Source organism: Typha angustifolia, chromosome 5 (genome assembly GCF_048772165.1).
Source record: "Typha angustifolia cultivar Huaian chromosome 5, ASM4877216v1, whole genome shotgun sequence".
Classification (NCBI taxonomy): Eukaryota; Viridiplantae; Streptophyta; class Magnoliopsida; order Poales; family Typhaceae; genus Typha; species Typha angustifolia.
This window is the reverse complement of record NC_133243.1, coordinates 5697689-5721761: the sequence shown is the minus strand read 5'-3', so window position 1 is coordinate 5721761 and position 24073 is coordinate 5697689. Positions and strand designations below refer to the sequence as shown.

The window sequence follows — 24073 nt, the reverse complement described above, 5'->3', positions numbered from 1 at the left end:
TTACTATCTACTAAAACTCAAATTGTTTCGTATAAATAGACCGATCAGGTTCACATAAAATAGGTGACCATTTACCTTCCGGAAAATGCGTCATTTAACACACTATCACGATATGGAGGTAAATTATGGTTTGCTCTACCAGCTGCTGACAGTTAAAATGGAGTCAAATCCAAAACCCATTCAAGAAAACAAACACTAGATCATGCAAATAACTGGACTGTTTACAAAGCAGGGAAAAGAATTACGAAGAACTAAAAGGTAGGGCCATGAAAGGACAAAGTTTTTTCAATCTTGGCACAGCCCATATATATGAGTGGCCTTAAAAGACTGCAAACAAGATATTACAAAGTACTAATACGCAGATTACCACATCTCATTTGCTAATCTGTGGCGACGTACATGTGGCACAGTCCACATAACATACCAACTCCCCCGCAGATAATCCCAGGTATATTTCATGACAAGCAATGGAAGTCTGCTCTTAATTGTAGACCATGTATTTGGGCGTTGCACTGAATTTCTGATAGCCTTTAATAACCTTATTCACTGCATCAAGGAAGTCCTTCTCAGTTACCGTCTTCCTGCGTGCCCTGATTGCGTACATTCCAGCTTCTGTGCACACGCTCCTTATATCCGCCCCTAGTCATGAAACGATAAATATACAAGATGAAAGTATTAGAGAACAGTTAGAGGAAAAAGTTGAGCTAACACTAATAAACACATGCATATATTAATGAGCCCTTGCACAAGTTCACTTAATTAACTCTACCGACTAAATACATAATAATCTGTACATAGATTAAATGAGCAGCTAAGGCTCAAAAAAGAAATCAATGCACTGCTACATGCTTACCAGTGGAGTTGGGGCAGAGGCGAGCAAGAAGCTCAAACCTAATATCCCTTTCACAATTCATCGTCCTAGTGTGGATCTTGAAAATCTGCGTCCTGCCCTCCAGGTCAGGCAGACCAAACTCAACCTTCCGGTCCAATCTTCCAGGACGCAATAGTGCTGGATCTAAGGTATCAGGCCTGGAATTTTCACAAAATAGAGAAAATAAAGGTTAACTTCAGACCATAGAAAAGTTTTCAGGTGTCAATAATTGCTAAGGGCACTTTTCAATAATCTAACATGGAGTTTCACAACTGTTTTGCTAATGGTGCAAAATTAATGGGTGATCCCTAAAAATATTGCATCTATTGGGACGCAACAAGGAAGTAAGCTAATCTGAAACAAAACAAATGTTGTCAAACTCACGCTGTTCCTAGTCAAATGATTCAATTCTTCCCACTAACAAGGACTGCATAAAGAAAAACGATCAACAAAATAATACTCAAGCTCATGCATGAACCGCAGTTTGAAGCTTCTCACAGAAACTTTAAAAAAAAATCACTTTTGTCCAGAAGTAACCAGAAATATGCTAAAAGCTAAAACTGAAAAAAAAATCTCAAAATCAATCGAGAACTCTCCAAACCCACATACTGAAAAATCTCCAATTTAATTAAGAACTGCTCAAACTAAGGGTCACATCTGAAAAATCTCAAATTCAATCAAGAACTCTCCAAACCAAGGGTCACAATGTGTTAGAAGAAGAAACTTCCATACAGGCCTGCACTTGTTCCACTAAATTCCTCCTCTGCAAATATAAACTTCCTTATTCTTGCTTCACAGAGACATAGATTAGATAAAGGTGGAGAAGAACCAAGCACAAGAATTTGCCTTGAGGAAGGTGCTCTCTGTATAAGTCATGCGCCATGTTGGACAGAAAGATTACTAATCAAGCATTTTGTTGATGTCTCATGAACAGCAAGAAGATGAGATCTTAAAAAAAGGTAACAATTACTCTATTTCTGCACAATCATCAGATAAATTGAGAAGGCATTTTTCTATACTTATGTGTTATGCTACATTTTTTTATTGCCATACAGACTAGGAAACATCAAAAAACAGGAAAGCAGGAAAGATCAAAGTCTTTTGGAAAATCTTACAGCAAACAATCCATGCAACATACAATTTTGGTTTTTAGTCCCTTTGCTAATGCAACAAAACATACCTATTTGTTGCCATTAGGACCTTAATATTTCCTCGAGCATCAAACCCATCAAGCTGATTGACAATTTCGAGCATGGTACGTTGAACTTCATTGTCGCCGCCAACACCATCATCAAAACGAGCACCACCAATGGCGTCAACTTCATCAAAAAAGACGATGCATGCTTTTTTTGCGCGGGCCATCTACAATGGCAGAACAAGCATTTAGACAAAAGTTGTACAGAACTGTGAATGATACAGCAAGGAACTGAAAAGCAGAACACTCTCAGGCCAATTTCCTGGGTACAATAAATTCCAAAATCTCAGGAAACTTAATAACCTGGAAAAGTTCACGGACCATCCGAGCACCCTCTCCAACGTACTTCTGAACCAGCTCACTTCCAATGACACGAATAAAGCAAGCATCAGTTCTATTGGCGACAGCTCTAGCAAGGAGTGTTTTACCTGTTCCGGGAGGACCGTAACAGAGGACCCCCTTAGGAGGATCAATACCGAGCTTAACAAATTTCTCTGGATGAAGCATAGGAAGCTCCACAACCTAGAGTAAAATGACGACCAAAATGTTAAATATTGTTCCAAGTGAAGATCAAATGCCCAAAGATGTTCGCTAAACTATGTGATTCATTCATCATGACTCTTGACCCCAATAACCCAAATGAGTAAAGGTAATAGTGAATTATCATACCTCTCGCATCTTCTCAATTTGCTCCTTACATCCACCAACATCATTATATGTCACATCAGGCTTCTCCTCTACCGTCATCATTGTAACACTTGGATCAATTTTTGGTGGCAAAGGAATCTGAATTTGATACTTATTTCTATCAACGCTGTTGCAAAAGAAAGAAAATTAGACAAAGCTTTCATAAACAACCAAAGCAGAAATTCTCCTCCACCTTCAGTTCTAGGTTTGCATGATAGTAACATTGAAAAAATCGCTCCTTTTTTCACTAACACTAATGCATTCCTTCTACCTCAATTCTTATGTATTGATGTATTAATGTGGACAATTCTAGATTTTAAAACTGACAAATTTGGCTTCAATTAGAAATTACATTGAGCAATAAACTTCACCCATAGATAGTCATTGAAGGATAGTGGAACAGTTATGACTAATGAGAAACTCCAAGGAAGCAATCTACAAGTGACCATTTGAAGGCACTGAAATTAAGAGATGTAGTCTTACCCCACACGCATGCCTTCTTCAATATCAGTAGGAGACACTTTGTCACCCAACCCAACAACAAACTGCATTAAAAAAAGAAAGAAAAAGGAACCCTTCAAGATTAGATTTGCTATTGCCAAGGAAGATGTCTGAAAACGTTCTAAATTCAGAAGATTACCTTTGCAATTTGTTTCACATTTATCACATATTTAGCATCTTCTGTGTTTGGGTTAATAATCTTTGTGCACCTAGCAACCTTCCATACAAAAAGGATATATTTGAATATCGAACAGGAAAAGACATGAATGAAAGCAGACACTTAACTTAAACAGGCTAGATGAATAAATAGGGTATATTACCTGAAGAGGTTGCTCCTCTTGCATCATCTGCTTGTCAGATACTAAATCCCATTGGCTTGGTGCAGCTAACCCAGTATCAGACTCTTTAATTCCTGGTATTCAAACAGAGCTGACATCTCAGATATCAAGTACCAACAGTGCATGCAACTATCTAGGATTACCATTAACAAGAAGGCTGATCAAATTGAGCCAAACACTCCCTTAACATTCAAGAAAAAGTTACTTCTTGTCTTTATAAACTCTTATCTAAAATTGACTGCAAGCATCAAATCTCCCTGATGAAGATAGCATATAAAAATTTTAAATCTTACTAAATTTATATTGACAAAATATTCAGCTTTCTTGCTCTATTGAAGATTTTACTCAATTTCAAGATCCTATCTTCCCAAGTAATTTCCCAATCCCATTTTCTGAAGCACTGAAGAAAATTCCAACTACAACCCAATTTCAGATCAGAAGTTCTTGAATTTTGGCAATTTAGCCAACTTCAATAGTTTCCGTATTTTGGTTAGGTGGTTTCATCTAATTCAACTTAGCTTCAGCCAGTTTTCATTGGTAGAAGCTCATTGTGTTACATCGACAAGAAAGAAAGCCAATTACAATAGTTACTCTTCACAGTTCTAGAGTGGGAAGGGTATGGTAAATGCTTAAATAAACTCAATTTAACAGTCCTAGGGAAGATAAACTTAGTTATTTAAATGTGTCGCAGTGTGTGCTCGCTGTGTGGACATATGTACATAGCTCTTTGTGCAGTCTACAATGTAATTTAGATTATATATCGGCAAGAAAGCAACTTTTCGCATTCTTAATTTCCCAGCATGAATATTGGCAAGAATTGATTGAAACTTTAGGTTGGCTTCGACAGGAAAAAAGGACCAAGTGAGTAAGGTGGGAAAGCCCCAGCTAGTGCTTAACCATTGATGCAAACCACTTCTTTCTCGTCTTAATCATAATCCATTCCTTTCCCGGTGGTCAACACATCCTTGCACAATGCTCAAGGCTCTAGGGTGAGGATCGTCTGCGATTGCTTGGCCCCCACTCCTCAAATTCTCTCTGGTGGGACAATTTGCACAAGCCCAAACTATCGCATGGCCCGGCATTTTGACCCAAATTTGGTTATTGCCCCGTTCCAGAGGCACCATTTGATTGGATATTCTAAAATGATAAGATTATCTTGGAATTTGGACAAGTTCTTCAACTCACTAGTAGACACTTTAGATGGACCAAATAAGTCAACAACACCACCAGCAGCAACTTAGTTGTTGTTTAGAGTTAAATTTAATAAATTTTCCTAGAAAAATTAAAATCACTATGTTTCAGATCAAATCGCTCTAACTTTAAGAGATGGGGTTTGCATTTATAAGTAATTGCTTAATTGAGAGGATATTATTCGCAGACTCACTCTTGATTGTGAGAATATAACGATACAGAATACATTATGATGACTGAATGAGTTCGATCAGACAGCTCACCCCCTCATTTCCCCCCTAACTCTCCTTTCTTCCTTTATTTGTGTATCATGCTCTTTCCATCTTTCTCAACCTTGCTATTGATACAGCAGCACAACAACATAGTCCCCTTACCTCTCTTAGGTCATTTGACCAGACCTATTAGCCCATTGATCTCATATAACATATTGACCCAAGGATATCTCATTAAACCATGTAATGGTAACAGTATTATATTTGATCATGTTAGAATAACCATAGTATTTTTTTTTTCTCATGCCTTGTGTGCAATCAGAATAATGATAATTCTTCAAATGCTTTCCTAGGCACAATTTCCTTTCCAGAGACAAAAATTTCTTGGATTTTCACTAATACGACTCCATAAAAGAACTGATGATAATTATATTTAATCATTACTCACCACACAGATCATTGATCTTCTTAGCCATCTCCTTGATTTCCTTCTCGGCCTTCTTTATGCTTACAGAATAAGGTCCAAGACCCTGCGATTCAGTAATTCAAATTACATTCTAAGTACGATAACAACGAGCAACGACCCCAAAATGGGAAAAGCAAACAGAATACAATATACAGCTTCCACTTCGCTAAACCTAAATACATATAGGAATGGGGAGATCCAATTCAGAACGGAAACATCAACTAGAAGATCATCTAAATTCCAAAGGGGAAAAGGCTTTAAAACCCTAAAATCAGTAAAATCCACAAATTTCCAAGATAGAATCCGAGGTCAGTTCCAATATCAAAGATCAACTTAATCGGACAAAATTTATAGTAGAAACAAAGGAAATGAAGCATTTTAACCATCCAAAAACTTCAATTTGACAGAGAATTAAAGGGATTACGTAGGTCTTGAGGAGGGCGATGTCGTCTTCATCGAGAGGGGGAGGGGTCTTCTCGTTCATGTCGTCCTCGACATTCGGAGCCATTGCAGCGGAGGCGGCGAAGGCAAGCGGCAGCGATGAATCCTCCTCTCCTTGCACTCGTCTAAGGGGGCGCTGCAACAAAAGACCTCGCCTTGCTCCACAAGAAACGAGAGACCATATTAAGGAATACACGGTTGGACGATTTATATGCATCCGACGCTTTAGCCGACTAGTTTGTACTGGCGTTGCTTTACAGCCGTCGGATTAGATCCAGAAACAGCCTCCTGCAGACACGTAGGCCAAGAAGTGAAATGAATGTCCACAATCTGGCCTTTTTTGTAATGCCACGTCGTATTGTTGAGCGTAGCATTACTACATTGCAATCCTAAGTTGGCTGAGCACACTCAGCCATAGTGACCAAACCAGGAAGCACGTGATCATATGGTGGGCCGGGCCGGGCCGGGCTTTTCGGGCTAATCGGTATTTATTTATGGCCCAACCCATCAATCACTCAGACCGGCCTAGTTGTGAGCCAAACGGGCAAGCTTCCGGACCGAGTCGGGCGAATAAAGGGTTGGCCCGCATCACTCATGGGTCGAGCTCGGGCAAGGTCGGACCTAAACCAGGTCCGGACCAGGCACGGGCAGACTGAGTCGTTTGATCAAATCTAGCAGCATAGAAGCTCTACCATGGGTGAGATTATTTTAGACACATGGGTCGAACTACAAGCCTAGAATTTCTTTGAAATTCAGCTGAGGATACCAGCTTGATTGGGTCTATCACATAAAACAATTCTTTTTCGGACTAAGGCACACAGAAGAAGCATAAGTTATTGCTAGCCTCCTATTTGGAGGGTGTCTTAATATAGTTACTCCAATCAACACACTGGAACTGTTTGTTTTGGACTTGGGATGAGTTTTCGAATGCCATTTATATTTTAGACCGTCGAGGCACGAGGACTTTAAAGCAATCCTTTCAAAGCTCACTCAGGCCATCTCTATGTAGGCTTGTCAATAGAAATTTGAGAGGATCTACAACCGACAACAAGAGTGACAAGACTCCAATCTCTACAGTGCCTTCATTAGCAAACCACCGGGTCCAAGCCGAGGTAAAAAATGGTCTAACTTGAATCTCTTAATGCCTTCCATATGGCTCGAGTGATGAAGGAGACGGCGTTGAGTTGGTAGGAAGCCACCATGGAAAACAACTAGCACAAGATAAACTACCTTCGCCACTTGAGACTAATGCAGATGCATGCAAGTAGGCTCGATCACTCAAATCGTAGTTAGATCTGATTCTATGAAGCCCACAACATTTCAAGGACAGTTGTGATTCCCTACATAGCTTCTTATGTTAGGACAAGTCAAGAAACAAATGCGAAGGGTCTCTACTACTATTGCAAAGAAAAGTTCATTCCAGTGCACAAGATTGGCTATTGTTATATTGGCAGATGAGCTAAACTCGGCTTGGTTTCCTGAGTTCTCACCTTGAGGGTAAAGTGTGTGAAAGTTTGGTAGAATAGTATAATCCGAGTTGAGTCTAAGTCTTAATTAGCTCAAGTCAAGTCCAAATCAGACCCTTTGTTCGTTGTATTTTTAGTTTAGTCGTCTGTTATTTGTATTAGTCTGAGTTCATGTATGCTTCAATCTAAACCACTTTACAGATCGGTTTGTTTTTTAGTTAAGTATATCATGGAGTACAATTTGAGTAAGGAGGTGTAACGAGTTATAATAGTGGAAGAAAGATCTACCTCACATTGAAGTTCGAGACCAGAAGTAAGATTTGAGATTTGGGAGGCATCAAGGCACACGTGAGTAACACTGGTCGCTATCAATATCTATAAGACCATGAATACATCATCTGAAGGGAAATGAGCCAATATGCTGAGCAACAAGCTGGTTTATAGAGTGGACATTGAGGTGGCGTGGCATTGTAGAGACTAAAGACGCCTTTGATTCTAAGGTTTCTAATTTCTTTTATTTTCCAAATGAATAAATTTAATTCGATTTAGAATTAGTTCCAAACATACCCTTAGTGGTCCACACTTTAATTGCAATTGGGCAAACAAATTAGGGGTGCTCTTTAAATATATTTAGATAAAAAAAAGATGCAAGACGCCAAACAAATTAATTATCGTTATTATTCGTTGATTAGTCCGTAGTGCGAGTTGCATGGCGAGTCAACGGAAGCGTTGGATCTGATCATCCAATTTGTAGATTGCAATTGACTCGAGAGTACTCGAGAAAGTTAAGTAATACTCTAATACTACCGTCATAAATGTAGTCAAAAACGCTGTATTAACTATTAATTCTTCTTTTATTAAGTATTATTCTAATAATACCGTCATAAATGTACTCGAAGATTTGTATTATAATAATCACCCCCACCATCATAGAATCATGTTCTCCTATATGTTAATTCACGCCCAATAAGATCACCGGAAACTTTGACTTGTAGCTCTCTTAAAAGTAGATCCATGCAAAGTCAACGCATGCATCTTACTCTAACTCCTGTTAAAGGTTTTCTTATATAGTGTAAAAGATAATAAACCCATAATAGAAATATAAATTGCATATATTTTTTTGTTTAACTTAGCAAAGACTTAGTTTGGAGTTATATAAAGCCCATCTCCTTAAACACAACTATCTTGGGTCTATGAGCAGAAGCCATGAAGTCTTCCAACCCTTCTCCTCTAACCATCGCCCTCTTCCTCCTCCCTACCATCCTCCTCCTCCTCACCCTCTTCGTCATCTTTCCCAACGAATCCAAGCTCAGATCGACGACCGCGTCGAGCGCCAACTGCAGGCCCTGGCCGCGCGCGGCCTTCACCGACGTGATATCCGTTAAGCCCGACGTCCGGCTCCTCGTCGGCGTTCTAACCCTCCCCGAGAACTCCGCTCGCCGGAACCTCGTCCGCCTCGCCTATGCCCACCAGCCCAATCACACCGGCCACGTCGACGTCCGCTTCGTCTTCTGCAACCTCCCCACGGAGGAGCAGCGAGTCCTCGTCGCCCTCGAGATCATGGAGTACAACGACATCATTGTACTCAACTGCACTGAGAACATGGACAACGGTATACCATTTAAGGCAAACTTACATTTCACGTCTTGTCTTTTTTTTATGAATTTACTATTCACACCACATCTTTTTTATATTTATGTTTCGGACTATTATTTCCTTAGAAAACACGACGAGTTAATCGTTACTAACATAAATTATCAACGATAGAATTTTATATTATATTTCCTTAAAAGAAATACTCTCTCTTATCTCTCTGAAGCAAACTCAAGTATTTTCAGAAAATCAAGTTTCATTTTCTTTCTTCTATTTAGAAATTAAGACAAAATTAGTTAAAAACTAGAAGCCCAAAAATGAACGAACTGCAAAAGGTTTTTCTATAAGCTCGAAAAAAAATAATTAGTTAGCAAGTTTAATTACCTTTTCTATAAGTATGATTAATATTGATATTGTCGAAAAATGCCTTCTTCTTCATTCTTCTTCCAATATACTAGTTTTAATTTAAAAGGTTGTATTTAATATTGGGCTTAAAAATGTAAGCACAAACAACATGGTATAACCCTTTGTGCTCTCTCTCTAAAATAAACTTTATTTTCAGAAAATAAAGTTTGACTTTGACAAATATAATAAAATCAAAAAACGAGAGCTCGAAATATAAATCCTAGAAACGTAAGGTATTATTAATTACAAATTTTATCAAAACCTAGGGTATAAATTGTATAATGCGGCCATGAGTTTACCATTGTCCTTGCGAGTTCCTTAAAAAGCTCCGGTCTTATACTGTGTTTTCTTTGTGTACAAATACGTAGGTAAAACCTACACCTTCTTCTCCTCCCTGCCGATGATTTCCGATGTTCCGTACGACTACGTGATGAAGACGGACGACGACACCTACGTTCGGCTCCGCAACCTCGTCGACGCCCTGAAGAGTCTGCCGAGAGAGAACTTATACTTCGGCCTCATGGTTCCCTGCCTTGGCATCTCAACCAAGTACAACTACATGTCCGGGCTCGGATATATCGTCTCCTGGGATCTGGTGGAGTGGATCGCGACCTCGGAGTTGGCCCGGACCCACACCACCGGGCCGGAGGATCTGGTCACCGGGAAGTGGTTCAAGGACGGCGGCAGGGCCGTGCACATGTACGACGCGACGCCGGCGATGTACGACTACTTCGAGCGGCCGTACACGTGCTTCCGGCACGAGTTCGTGCCGGAGACCATCGCCGTACACAAGCTGAAGAGCAACGAGAGGTGGGCGAAGACGCTCAAGTACTTCAACGTTACTCTCGGGCTGAAGCCTACTAAACTTTATCCTTTTCCCTAATTAGATTTGATACATCTAGTCACATACATACATACAATCTTGTTTGAAGAGGGAAAACCATCAGTAATCAAAGTATTATCTGTCTGTTTCCGATTTATTATTATTATTTAAAACTAATTACAGCAAAGTAATTAGTGGTATAGTTTTCTTATTACATAATATAGAATATGAGTTCCTAGGCTAATCATAACCTAGACAAATAACTTAGTGCTTCCAAGTACAAGTACATTGATAAGCCGGTCCTTTCAACAGCTAAGCTACAATGAGCCAAATCCCACGACATCACTCCAGGTAACTTAGCAATCTCACAGGGTGGTATGTACATCCCAACGCGAAGGTGTAGTGAGGATATCTTTGAATATACATAATAATTTGATTTATTAATAATGAAAATATAGATCATGAACTACAATATCATATAAAACGGCTTAATCAATTCTCCACTTTAAATGAAACTTGCTGAATTATAGTCAATTTTGCTCATCTACATCAAATATGAAAGAAATATATGTCTTAAGAGTCACTAAGACAAAAAAAGAAATATATGTCTTAAGAGTCACTAAGACAAAAAATATTAATTTTTAAGAGAGATTGAAAATTGATAACTTATCATGAAAAATAATATATTACGAAGTTGAGCGAGGAAAGTTGATACATATTGAGATGTGGAGATCGATAGGTGATTTGTAAGGTTCTTATTAATTGCTATAGGTTTTAGTGATTGGTTTCGATCTGAGTTTGGATCCATAGTTTTTTTTATCCAATTTAGAGTTTTTCTACATAAAAGTTTTTATGTTTGCGATTATTATTCTTACATTGTATTTTCACATATTATTATCGATAGCGTGTGATTAATCATATTCCGTAGGGTGTTTATTACATTTTTTTCATTTAGTAACGTATCATACCTAAGGATTTATATACGTTTATTTTTTTCATGTATAATTTCATCCAATCTAAACAATCTTATTTTTTTGTTTATACATAGTAAATGATATTCAATTTAATTAAATGTTTGATTTGATTTTATAAATTTTGACTTACTCTTGAAACTGTTTATCAACCAGCTCAAAAATAGGCAGAGCTAAATTTAATCAATTCAATTTTGATAGTTTGAGTTAGGCTCTAAACTAATTTCAATTATGTTTGCAAGCTCGCTCGATTCGATCAAGCTCGATTACAACCCTACTTCTAGGCTTCAATTGAATATTTCGAAAAAAAAAACCATTAAATGCCCTACTTGTACTCCTCAAAAGGGAGTACAAAGTCAAAAGACAAAAGGTGATTAATATTAATTCTTAAAAAAAGGTGATTAATAATAAAGTGAAAGAAAATTGAAGAATATATCAAACGTTGTACCAAGAACAAGCTAATTAAAAACCTTCCCCAAATCCATTATATATTATTCTACGGAATTTAATCACCGGTTGAGAATTAATTAAAGCAGGCATTTAGTTGACTTTCACTCTTCTCATGTTCACTCATAGAGAAAATTTGATTCTCAACTATGGCAAATTTTTTTTTTTTGTTGATAATTTATGAGCTCATTAGTATTCTTTAATACACTAAGAGGGCTCTATTGCATAATAAAATGAATACGACTTTAGATTGGGGAAATAAAATAAAACTTAAAATTTAAAATATCCCTATTCCATGTTTTGATTGGAACTACACCACCCACTCTCAAATGATCCACACTTTCCCTCTTTTTGATGAATTTATTTTGTGCTAAATTATGATAAATTAGTTAAAATTATTTTTTGGCCAAGAATGATATAAATAAGTATAAGAAGATAAATATAAAATCACAATTTATATTTAATTTTATTCATTTTTTTTATTTTTCTCTAAAAAATAATAAACATCTATTTATATTCAACAAGGAGAAAGGTATAGCTTAGCTTTTCCTTCTTCCAACTATCACAACCACACATCATCCTACTCTATATTTTTTTTTCAGCACTTATCTCTCTTTTTACAACCAATTAAACACCAATTTAAATAAATATTAATATTTATCTTTGTTTAGAATAAATCCTTTTTATTTCTAATTCTATTGTTTTTCTTTTTTATTCAGCAACCGAACAAGCTCTAGATGGCTTGAGACCTACATAATCCCACTAACAACTAATTAAGGGCACCTCCTTTGACTACTTCTACAATAACAACTTACATTCTAGACCTATAAATTCACAAGCATACAGCTACTACTCCTTCAGTAGAATACTACAAGCAAGACAAAGGCAAAGAGAAAGACAAAGATGAAGCCTTCCCCTCTCGAAACATCTCCTTGTTCAATCTCACTCCTCTTCTCCTCTTCAGCAGTGCTGCTAGCCCTAACATACCTCCTCCTCCACCCTAACTACTCCCTCTTCTCCACCACCTGCACCACCACCCATTCCCCCCCGGCCGCCAACTCCACCACCATCCCATCTTTCCGGCTTCTCATCGGAATCCACACCATTCCCGAGAAGTTCGCCCGGCGCCACCTCATCCGCCACGTCAACTCCCTCCAACCATCCCATTCTGCCCTCGTAGACGTCCGCTTCGTTCTTTGTAACCTCACAAGAGAGGACCATGCAGTGTTCGTTGCGCTGGAAATCATGCACTACAACGATATCATCATCCTCAACTGCACCGAGAACTTAGCCGACGGCAAGACCTACACCTTCTTCTCTACCCTCCCAAGACTGTTCAGAGATGAACCCTACGACTATGTCATGAAGGCCGACGACGACATCTACTTCCGGCTCGATAAGCTCGTTGAATCTTTAAAGGGTAAGGCAAGAGAAGACGTGTACTATGGGCTTGGGCTTCCCTTCCAGAATAGGGAATTCCCTCCCTTCATGGTAGGGTTTGGGTATATACTCTCGTGGGACTTGGTGGAGTGGATTTCGACGTCGGAGGTCACCCGAGAGCATGCGAACGGCGTCGAGGATTTGTTAACTGGGAGATGGTTGGATATGGGGAGGAGAGGGAGGAATAGGTATAACACTTATCCCGCCATGTATGACTACAAAGGTCCAAACCAAGAAGACTTTAGAGAAGACACCATTGGAGTGCACCAGCTTAAGGATGACTTGAAGTGGGCTAGGACTCTGAAGCACTTCAATGTCACACAAGGGTTGAAGCCTTCTCAACTCTACCATATTCCTTGATGACTTCTTTTTTCCTCCTCTCTAATTAGTTTACTTCTCCACTACCATGTGTAGCTAAAATATATATGATCAAATATTTGTGGTCAGAGTGGCAGCCATATGCATGTGTATGTTGCGTGTTAGGTGATGTGGGTCTAAATGTTTCATTGAACTGATGAATGCTCTTACTGTGGGCACGCCACATTTAGACACTCTGATGGAAATAAATTAGATGTGGAATAATATATGTGACTAGAGGTCTTTAGACCAATTTGCTCATCATTTTCTTTGGAAGATAAATTGTTACTTCTTACTGACTGCAACAATATTGTTAGACAACAAAAGTTGTAAAAGAAGCAATGTATTTGCCTTAACCAAAGTAATGCTTCGAGCAATGGAGCTATGGTGGCGTGACCGTGTGGATTAAGCAACTGGTGTTTTCAAATGTATGTTGGCATTGATTACATTTTTTATCCCTAGTATCATCCTTTTTTCTTCCAGACTCTTAAAAACATACACCCCTTTTTTCTTCCAGTGCTTGGCATTATACACCGAGTGATCTTATAAAACTAAAACCGTGTATCATATCAGTATTTTATTTAAAGTGACGCGTTGATTTTATTAAGCACTTTTATAAAATGTTTATCTTCTGAAATGGAATTCAAGTATTAATAAACAGATCAACGATAACTACCATGAAACGACTACAAAATCAATATAAGGGCCGGATAATTGAAACTAACGTATGCAAAAATGAGATAAAAGCCATTATGATTCTTCTTTTTTATAGAGACAACGTTCTTCTAACATACAATAGAATTATCAGACGATATAACAAAAAACTTATTTCCATATATTCTGCTAATTAAGTAGAAAAAAAAAACCATCAAATTACCATCATTCTCAGTAACTGCAAGCTAGAAAATTAGACTAGACCATCAAAACAACCATATATCTCATCGACACAGCATAATGAACGGGTAAAGAGAAGCCTATATGAACACTCTACTAGCTTCCAATCCTTGTAAAAAATATATAAACACAAGTGAACTATAATGTGATTTAATTTAATGCCTTGGGATAATGACTACAATGACTACATCCATTGGTTGCAAATGTTAGTTCTTGTTACTGCCATAACCCGTATAAAATATTTGCAAATGAACGGAGTTCAATGGAAAAAAGAAGTGCAAAAGGGAGAATTGGCATGAAAAACTTCACCTCTCCTATAAAATTATATAGCAATTGCATTCAGCTAACATCGAATAAGATGCTGAACTACCTCAGTTTGGTTGTCACATATAGAATGCTGACAAGATCAGCTGCTTAACATCAAGTAGGACATTGAAATTGTTAACTTAGATAACTATTGAATTAGAGGAATTGGATTCCGGTGTATAAAATGCTAATACATTTTAATCTTGTGAATTAAAAACTCCAAAAAAAGCATACGACTTATCGGACCATATACGACTAATAGACTTTGATAGAAGTAGTGAAACATTCACACGTGATGTTGTCTTCCAAGGCTAGTCCTTTTAGTGGCTCTGGTCCTCCCTCCTGCCACTATGACTTTGATTCCTTCTTCTTCTTCTTCTTCTTCTTCTTGAAAGAGACTTGATATTATTGTTGGTTTTCGCTTGCAATTCTTGCATAATGGCAAGTCTACAATTGCTAGTTGCTACAATATTCTATTCCCACTTAACTCCGTTGGCAATGCTTTAATCAAGAGTTAGAGTAAATAAATGGATTAGTGCCAGCTCGTTTCGAGCCAAGCTAAATTATTTGATTCGTATATCCAACTTATGTATTGAGGAGGGGCGTTCCCATGTCTAGTCTATGATTAGTTTACTTAAAAAGATATAGATTCTTAAAGGTTTGACATGCAAAAAAAGAAGATCCAATAAAAATAAAATAACAAGTATAATTAACCTATGTGCGCATCCTGGAATGCTATTGATTTACTCACCTAAAGAAAGATGGAATTTAAAGAGAAGAAGCAACAGAGAAAGAATACAATAACGAAAACCTATGTGCGCAAAGATCAAGTCGTAGTCAACAATATACCAACTGGTTTTCATATCAATTATCTAATATTTTTTAAAAGAAACCAGCAACTCTAAGTTGCCTCTCCCATGCCTATAGAGGATCAGAAATTGATACTCTAGTAACCTTTTTAAAGATCAAGTCGTAGTCAACAATATACCAACTGGTTTTCATATCAATTATCCAATTTTTTCTTTAAAGAAACCAGCAAATCTAAGTTGCCTCTCCAATGCCTATAGAGGATCAGAAATTGATACTCTAGTAACCTTTTATTAATTGCCACCATGGAAGCACAAAGATTTATTAGTACTCTATGAAATTAAATTAGATTACCTTAAAGAGAGAGAGAGAGAGAGAGAGAGAGAGAGAGAGAGAGAGAGAGAGAGAATTTATCACAAATATCCCAACTTTTGTTTTTATTATCAGTTATATTCTAACTAATAATATTTGTTATTCTACTCCTACATTTGCAATAAAATATATCAAAAGTACTATCATTAATTGTTTCAGTGTCAGTTACTATATAAACGAGCTAAAATAAGTAGAGATGCAACAAGACCTTAATACTGTTCAATAAAAATAGATCCTTTGCAGCAGCACCAACGAAAAGATGAAGATAGCTTCCACCTTCAAAGCCTCTCCTTTTGCTACCTCCCTCCTCCTCCTCCTCCCTCTTGCACTCTTAGCTCTCATATACCTCATCCCCAACCACATCTACTACACCCTCACCTCTTGCCGCCCCTCTCCGGCTAACAGCCTCGATAACCGTGCCGTCGACAAGCCAGAGTTCCGCCTCCTCGTCGGAATCATGACCTTGCCGGACAAGTACGAACGCCGCCACCTCATGCGCTACGCCTACTCCCTGCAACGCAACATAACGGCGGCGCAGATCGACATCCGGTTCGTTTTCTGCAACCTGACGACGGAGGAGCAGAGGTTGTATGTGTCTCTCGAGATCATGCACCACGACGACATCATCATCCTCAACTGCACCGAGAACCTGTCGGACGGGAAGTCGTACGATTTCTACTCTAGCCTTCCCGTTATGTTCGGCGGCGGCGACAGCGGAGGTTATCCTCAGTACGACTACGTCATGAAATCGGATGATGACACCTATTTCCGGCTTGATGCGTTGGTGAAGGCACTAAAAGGTAATGTTAATTAGTCATTTCTTTTTAGTTTTTTTTTTTCCCCTTAAGCCTTCTATAATTCGAACCCTCATTTTTTCTATAATTTTCATACTTGACGCCATCCATAGTTTTGAAGGATCGGCCATACTTTGATCTCAATCCGCACCCGATCTCAATCTATCCACACCAATCTTCCTTCTCTCTCTTTCTTTTCTTATTATGTTCATAGCTATTACTTCTCCGACGTATATATCTAGCTCTAGCAAACTTCATTGATATAGATTCAACTTCAACGACCTCAACTAAATAAAAAAATTTATTTTATTTATTTCTGTCTCTCTCTTCTCTTAAATATTACTATAATTTCTTTTTCTTCTCTACCTTGTTCACTGTAACGGAGTTTCTTTTTTTCTCATATCATTCTATTGGGAGGCTAGTCCGACTCCGAGTCCCAATTTTTCAAACCTCGACAGCATCACGTTATTTCTACTAACTATCCTTAATACTAATACATTATATAAAAATTTCTAAAATACCCTTAAAATTACTAAAATACTCCTCATAAGAATGTCCTTGTGAAGGGTATTTTAGAAATTTAAGATAAGAGAAGAGATGATAAGCCCATCTTAGGTATGTTATAAGGTAACTTAATACTCCTAGCATAATATTCCTTAATATTCCTATATATAAAGAAAGGTTCGAGTTATAAAAAGCTCAGCGAACGAATGAGAGCTATTTATAAAATTACTAAAATGTAGGTCGATCTTTAAAAAAAAAAAGGAAAAATACCCTCCTTATACTCATGACTAAATTGAAAATTCTCATATTAATTATATATATTTTTTCCTTTCAGGTAAGCCGAAGAAAGACATGTACTTTGGTTGTGGGGTGGAAACGCAAAATAGGACGCACCCACCTTTCATGTTAGGGATGGGGTACATAATATCATGGGATTTGGTGGAGTGGATTGCAAAATCGGACTATGTAAGAAACCATTCAACGGGGGTGGAGGATATTATCACAGGAATGTGGTTAAATACTGAGAATAGAGGGAAGAATAGGTATAACAACTACCCATTGATGTATAACTACAGAGGGAGGAATCCTGAGGACTTTGAGCCAGGGACCATTGCAGTGCACTTGTTAAAGGAGTTGGAGAGGTGGACCAGGACACTGAATCACTTCAATGTCACAAAAGGGTTGAAGCCCTCTAAGCTCTATCACATTCCTTGACTGTAACATTGATTTTGCTCTTTTGTTTTTAATGTTTTGTACTGATTGTGGTTGCATGCTTGATTCTAATTCTAATTCTCATTCATTTGATCAGTAGTCCCGTGAGCACTTATGGGAATAATTTAAATTGATCAAACTCTAAAAAATACCCAGTGTACATCAATAGGTACGGGTGTGTGCCAATCCTATATAGTTAGTGGCTTTTCTATTAATATTATTTCCTTTTGAGGACTTTCTATAATGTCCCATAAAAATACATAATAAAATAGTGATAATAAATAAAGTATTATGGACCTGCCCAATATTAATTATATTAATACAACTATTGAATTAGGAGGATAGTAATGCAAAATATTTACAAAATAATAATTGAATATAATGTATGGTAATTAAGCTTAGGTATATAAATAAATATAATGTACTAATAATTGAGATTCTAACTTCTAGGAGTTGTTCTTTTCCTCTCAATCTCTCTCTCTCCTCCCTAGCTTGCTTCTATCTTTTTCATCAATTCTTTGGGTAAGACGTTAGGGCTATAGTCTCCCAATGGTTGCGGTTGCATCGTCTTCGCCATGGCATGTATCTCCTTTTCTCTCCCTTTTCTTTTCCTTTTCTCTACTTTCTCGTGCTATTGTTTAGCATTACAATGTCTTAACTTGTCACCCATTTTGACCACTCTTGCCCTACTACCGCTTCACCATCGGAGGATGATCAGAAGCTCATTACGACCATTCTTGCCCTACTACGGCTTCACCATCGGCGGACGATAAGAAGCCCACTGCAAGCTTCATGTATATTTCCCCTCTTCATCCCTTTGTCTTTTCCCTAACGTTCTCTTATTAGCATTACGCTAACCAACTCGAATGTTTAATTATTATCCTTTTATTTATATGATTAGTTCTGAAGAAAAATTTGCATTTAACAACTTGCCTTTTAAATGTATTTATAGCTTACGCCCCCTATTTTTACTCCTTGTAAATCGCGCATTATATTTTATCAAATATATGCAAAAACTATTCTGGATTAGATTTACGCTAATATCATTTAAACAAATGGCATAAAAAGAGAATATTTGATCAACTACAAATATTATTTTCTCTTTGGAGAAAAATATTATTATATGAGGTTGATTTGGTAAGACTTCTCTTATTGTAATCTTTTTAATATAATTAAACATAATCATTAGGCCTGATCCGTCTAAGTTTGGCCTAAACCTACTTGTTTTAGTTGAGCTAAGCCTAACTCGAGTCCCGTTTGGACTCAGCTAGACCTGAGCCCAAGATAGTAATACCCAACATGGACTTAACATACCTTTACCCCATCTCGTCCTGCTAAGCCATCCCGCAACGGGGTCATGTATACTCACCCATTGCTATACTCTTTTAATTTGTTGGATACCATTTCAAAAGTATATTTTTACAAAAGCTAACTAAAATATTTTGTTGAGAAACCCATTATGATGTAATATTTTTATAAACCAACTTTTTATGCTTCACGAATTACCTTCTACTCAAGCTTGATATCACATGGGCTAGTGAGTGATGATGGCTTATAATTCTATCCTGATCTGAATCCAACTCAGTCCAGCTTGATTAATTAGTGAGCCGGGCTATGATGAAATACTTAAAGCCCAGCCGGTCAGAACCCCACTTGACTCACCTGATAATCATAGTCACATCTAAGTATAATTACTTAACTTAGGAGTTTGGTTAAATTTAGTTAACAAATCTAACAGCATGGTGTTTTCTGTATATTTTTGATAAAATGTCAAGCTCGATTTATAAATGGTAAATATACAGAGTGTAATCCGTAAATACATTAAAAGGGTATCCCTACTTTAAAAGATAGTTCTACAAACTACTCAATTACCATTTATATCCTAGTTTAATTAATTAATATAGTAAATATTAGGAATAATTTACTTAAATTCTCAATATTTTGCATATACACTATCTGAACTTTTTTATTACCAATATACACTCTTTATAATAAGAAAAATATTCACATATACCCCCTCAAAATTTAGACTTTCTTTGAGCCAAATTTTCATAAATTTCTAGATTAACGTTAGAAATTAGTGTGATGTCTTTTATTGTTTTGATAATCTGATGATAAGTTAAACCTTAAACGTTAAGCTTCATTGATTTCTAGCTTAATTCACCTTGTTTAAAGCTTCTTGGGTCTGTTTAAGGTTTAGACTCATTTTGAAAATGGGTGCTCAAAGCTGTTTGGTTTGACTTGAGTTGAACTGAGTCTAAACTAAAAATATGACTCGAAATTAATTTCGAGCTGTATGTAGATGACCTATTTATATTATTTTTATTGCACGAGGCAGGAGACAGGATGATATTATATGTATTTTCTATGATGCATTACATGTTAGGCTACTTTTGCTGTAGCTCGTGGTTCTCTTTTATTTTCTAACCACTACTATTGATATTTTTGTATACCCAACTAATATATCTCCAGGGCAATGTACCACTATTTGACTATCTGTGACCTATTGCTCTGTGTGTAGTTTCTAGGTGATGACAGTGCTACAACACCACAATAGACCTTCCCCATGGTGATTGCAATGCTGGCACGGCCAAGTGGGTACTCATCCCTGAAGTTTAACTCTATTCTATGCTTCCAGGCTCTTCTAGGCTCTTGACAACCTATTTCCCTCATGGAGCCTTAAACTATCTGAACTTCTATTCTTAAAACTGAGATTAATTTATCAGTTTCACAAAATTTCAGTGTGATCACCGCTCGGCGGACGAAAAAATAGATAATTAATTACTGAACCAGTTCAGAGGTCTCTACATCAGTTCGAAGAATCTTTAAACTCAAAGAAAATAAGATCTCACAAACCTAAAAGTCATCCAAGCCAATTTTCCGATGAACATTTTAAATTTTTGGGAGACAGTTAAAAAGGACCAGATTTTAGCCCAATCTCCACCGTCTCAAATTATGATCATTTGGATATGATGATCAATCAAGTACCACTAGTTTTTTAAGTAGAAGCTGAGAGACACCCCGTGATAGAGTTTGTGAGGTCCATGTTAATGAAAGTTAGCCACCATATATTAGTAGCTGATAAGATAAGCCTCCAATTCTATAAGCACTCATTAGGCTTTGTTTTTTTTAAAAGGCAATAATGGAGAGAACCATACCTGGCAATCACCGACACATTTGACTTTTACTTTTTCAATGAAAAGCTCTTTCAACTGCCCTACCTAATCTTACAAAGAAACAATAACATAAGAGATTAATAGGAGATTTGCATTTAATCTATTCTAGTTTTAATATTCACATATCAAGTTCTATATTTATTAAATATGTGCCAAATTTTGTATTTAATCTCCTCCTCCTTTTTCTTCTTTCTTTCTTTCATTCATTCATTTAGGCATGGTATTGCTTCTTCTTCCTTAGGCAAGAGATCCAAGTTATAGGTGGGTATTCTATAATCTCTTTAGTATAATTAGTTTAACCTAAAATTTGACCAAAATTTAGTTAGAAGAATATTTTCTAAGCATCTTTGATAAAATGTAAAGCTTGATTTTTAAATTTAAAAAATGGAAAGTGCATTGCAGATAGGTTAAAAGGCATGCCATTAGATATAAATTATAAATCACTGGAATTCTCTCACTTTCTATTGCCACTTGCAAGACTGCTCGCCAGCAGCATATTCAAATAAAAAATATCATTTGAAATCAAATATTAAATGCATGCCTTGTATTTAGCCTTTAACTCTGATATAACTCCATTTGAGATTTTGTCTATAGCTACACTATTAAATTAATTATAGTTACAGTTGTATTTGTAATTTTATCCAAGAAAAACAGTTAGCTATTAGAGAAAATAAAATTAGAACTAAATAAATAAATAAGAGAAACTACTAATGAAAAAAATTACTACAAGATAGAGGAAGGGAGAAGGAAGACTTCAAAAATCAATGGCTATGTATAACTTTTTAAAATTTAATTTATTTCTCTGTTTGGTTTTCGTATTATAGAAATCTTCCTCAAGTCTGCTGGTTTAAAATTTAATTTCTCTATCCGAAGTAATTACTCTCTCGGCACCACTTAAATGAACAGAACAAATATAATGACCAGAAAGATGAAGAAGATAAAATAACCATCTAAATTCCAATAAGGAATTTGAAGAGAAGAAGGAATAGAAAGGATAAAGTAACGAAGAGCTTATCCTCTTAATAGTTTGGTCAAGTCGTAATCAACAAAATACTAAACCTAAGCCGCCTTTGCAATATAAACTAATGAACCCTAAACTTTCACCCATAAGTTTTCAACTCCCTTATAGTTTTCCATCGAAAGATACTTGTGAGGATAACTTCTGATAACTCTTATCAAGTTTTTAGCATTTCTTTTTTGAATTTATGCTATTCAAGTTTTAGAAAAAAAATTATTATTATTATTTTTTTAAAATGGGCACTTGGAGTTTTTTTCATAGTAAAACTGGTGGCTGGTAGATAATTGCATATTGATTAAAACTATAATAAAGGATTAAGTGATGCAAATGAAATTTTAGATAGGCACTCTAATTCTTAATCAAATTATATGGGAGTAATATTATATTATAATGATAATAATAATAAACTTTGGATAGCAACATCATATATACCTAGCCATAGCTACTATTGTTTACTTTGGCACTGAGATGAAGATAGCTTCCAATTTCAAAGCCTCTCCTTTTGCTATCTCTCTCCTCCTCTTCCCTTTAGCAATCTTATCTCTAACATACCTCATCCCCAACCCCATCTATTACCCACTCGCCTCCGCCTCTGGCAGCCCCTCCCCGGCCGGCAGCCTCCATGGCCGTGACATCTCCAAGCCTCCGGAGTTCCGCCTCCTCATCGCAGTCATGACCATGCCGGACAAGTACGAGCGCCGCCACCTCATGCGTTACGCCTACTCCCTGCAACGCAACACAACGGCGGCGCACATCGACATCCGGTTCGTTTTCTGCAACCTGACGACGGAGGAGCAGATGTTGTATGTGTCTCTCGAGATCATCCACCACGACGACATCATCATCCTCAACTGCACCGAGAACTTGTGGGACGGGAAGTCGTATGATTTCTACACTAGCCTTCCCGCTATGCTCGCCGGCGGAGGTCATCCCCCGTACGATTACGTCATGAAGTCGGATGATGACTCCTATATCCGGCTTGATACGTTGGCCGAGGCATTGAGAGGTATATTCCTTATATTTTTGTGATTCAAGCATGGTCTCTCTTAATCTTATTAATATTATCATGTTCTTCCAGGTAAGCCAAAGGAGGACATGTACTTTGGTTGCGGGATGCCATTCCATAACCAGACATACCCACCGTTCATGATAGGGATGGGGTACGTAATATCATGGGATTTGGTAGAGTGGATTGGAAAGTCGGAATTTGTAAGAAACCACTCAACGGGGGTGGAGGATATCATGCTAGGAATGTGGTTAAATGTGAAGAATAGAGGGAAGAATAGGTATAACAATTGTCGAGTGATGTATCACTACAAAGGGAGGAATCCTGAGGATTTTGCGCCAGGGACCATTCTAGTGCACCAGCTGAAGGAATTGGAGAGGTGGACCAGGACACTGAATCACTTCAATGTCACAAAAGGTTTGAAGCCTTCAAAGTTGTACCACATTCCTTGACCGTAAATTTGAGCTTGTCTTTACTCACTGTGGGTTCACACGTATTATCTACTTTTTTTATTATTATTTATAAGTTCGATGGCTATATATGGGTTGGACAAAGAATAATTCTTTCTAGATATAAAGACTTTTTAAGTTTCACTAAACATTTAGCTATTTAATATAGGTTTCAAGTCATATACGTTGTTGAACAATTGCTCCGAATTAAATACTATCGAGACTTATTTTTAGTTATTATGCTATCAAGCTGTTCTTCCAAACTAACTTACTAAATAATTTTTTATAATATTATTTACTGGAGTTGATCGGTTCGTTTTAAACCTATGAACTTATAAAGGCGAGTAGTATGAAAAGTTGAAGGCTAGAATAGAGAAGCCTTATCTTAGGCAAGTTGGAGAGGATGTCAGAGTCATAAAGCTGTCATAGTTTGACCGAGTCAATAATGCCGACCACCAACGCATCGACGTGGCAATTACAAAAGAACCTCGGGATCCACAGCTACAGGAATCTCAGCAAACTTAGCTGTGAATTTTTATAATTAATATTTTAAATGGCACGTGGCTTGACAGGAACAATCATTTAGATTACTTCTAAATTTAGACAAGTACGAGCGTTTAGCCGCCCCATTC

General features: G+C 37.2%; 5 protein-coding genes across 5 annotated transcripts; 4 read left to right on the top strand and 1 right to left on the bottom strand.

The window, feature by feature from the left end:
- Window positions 1-179: 179 nt before the first annotated feature.
- On the bottom strand, window positions 180-6123 carry LOC140760489 (26S proteasome regulatory subunit 7A-like). Its single transcript, XM_073097469.1, has 10 exons — window positions 5886-6123; window positions 5444-5525; window positions 3575-3666; window positions 3394-3471; window positions 3237-3298; window positions 2736-2880; window positions 2370-2588; window positions 2052-2233; window positions 854-1029; window positions 180-639 (listed from the first exon to the last, which is right to left on the bottom strand). The coding sequence occupies exons 1-10, from the start codon at window positions 6117-6119 to the stop codon at window positions 482-484; spliced, it is 1428 nt and encodes a 475-aa protein (XP_072953570.1). The 5' UTR covers window positions 6120-6123; the 3' UTR covers window positions 180-481.
- A 2448-nt stretch (window positions 6124-8571) lies between these two features.
- LOC140760487 (beta-1,3-galactosyltransferase pvg3-like) lies at window positions 8572-10335 on the top strand. The gene is made up of 2 exons (XM_073097467.1): window positions 8572-8980; window positions 9735-10335. The coding sequence occupies exons 1-2, from the start codon at window positions 8575-8577 to the stop codon at window positions 10247-10249; spliced, it is 921 nt and encodes a 306-aa protein (XP_072953568.1). The 5' UTR covers window positions 8572-8574; the 3' UTR covers window positions 10250-10335.
- Window positions 10336-12510: 2175 nt separating this feature from the next.
- LOC140760429 (beta-1,3-galactosyltransferase pvg3-like) lies at window positions 12511-13407 on the top strand. The gene has a single exon (XM_073097364.1). The coding sequence runs from the start codon at window positions 12511-12513 to the stop codon at window positions 13405-13407; it is 897 nt and encodes a 298-aa protein (XP_072953465.1).
- Window positions 13408-16014: 2607 nt separating this feature from the next.
- Window positions 16015-17859, top strand: LOC140760485 (beta-1,3-galactosyltransferase pvg3-like). The gene is made up of 2 exons (XM_073097463.1): window positions 16015-16583; window positions 17416-17859. The coding sequence occupies exons 1-2, from the start codon at window positions 16043-16045 to the stop codon at window positions 17793-17795; spliced, it is 921 nt and encodes a 306-aa protein (XP_072953564.1). The 5' UTR covers window positions 16015-16042; the 3' UTR covers window positions 17796-17859.
- A 4559-nt stretch (window positions 17860-22418) lies between these two features.
- On the top strand, window positions 22419-23471 carry LOC140760222 (uncharacterized). Its single transcript, XM_073097082.1, has 2 exons — window positions 22419-22992; window positions 23065-23471. Exons 1-2 carry the CDS (start codon window positions 22455-22457, stop codon window positions 23442-23444), a joined length of 918 nt encoding a protein of 305 aa, XP_072953183.1. The 5' UTR covers window positions 22419-22454; the 3' UTR covers window positions 23445-23471.
- The last annotated feature ends 602 nt before the right edge of the window (window positions 23472-24073 follow it).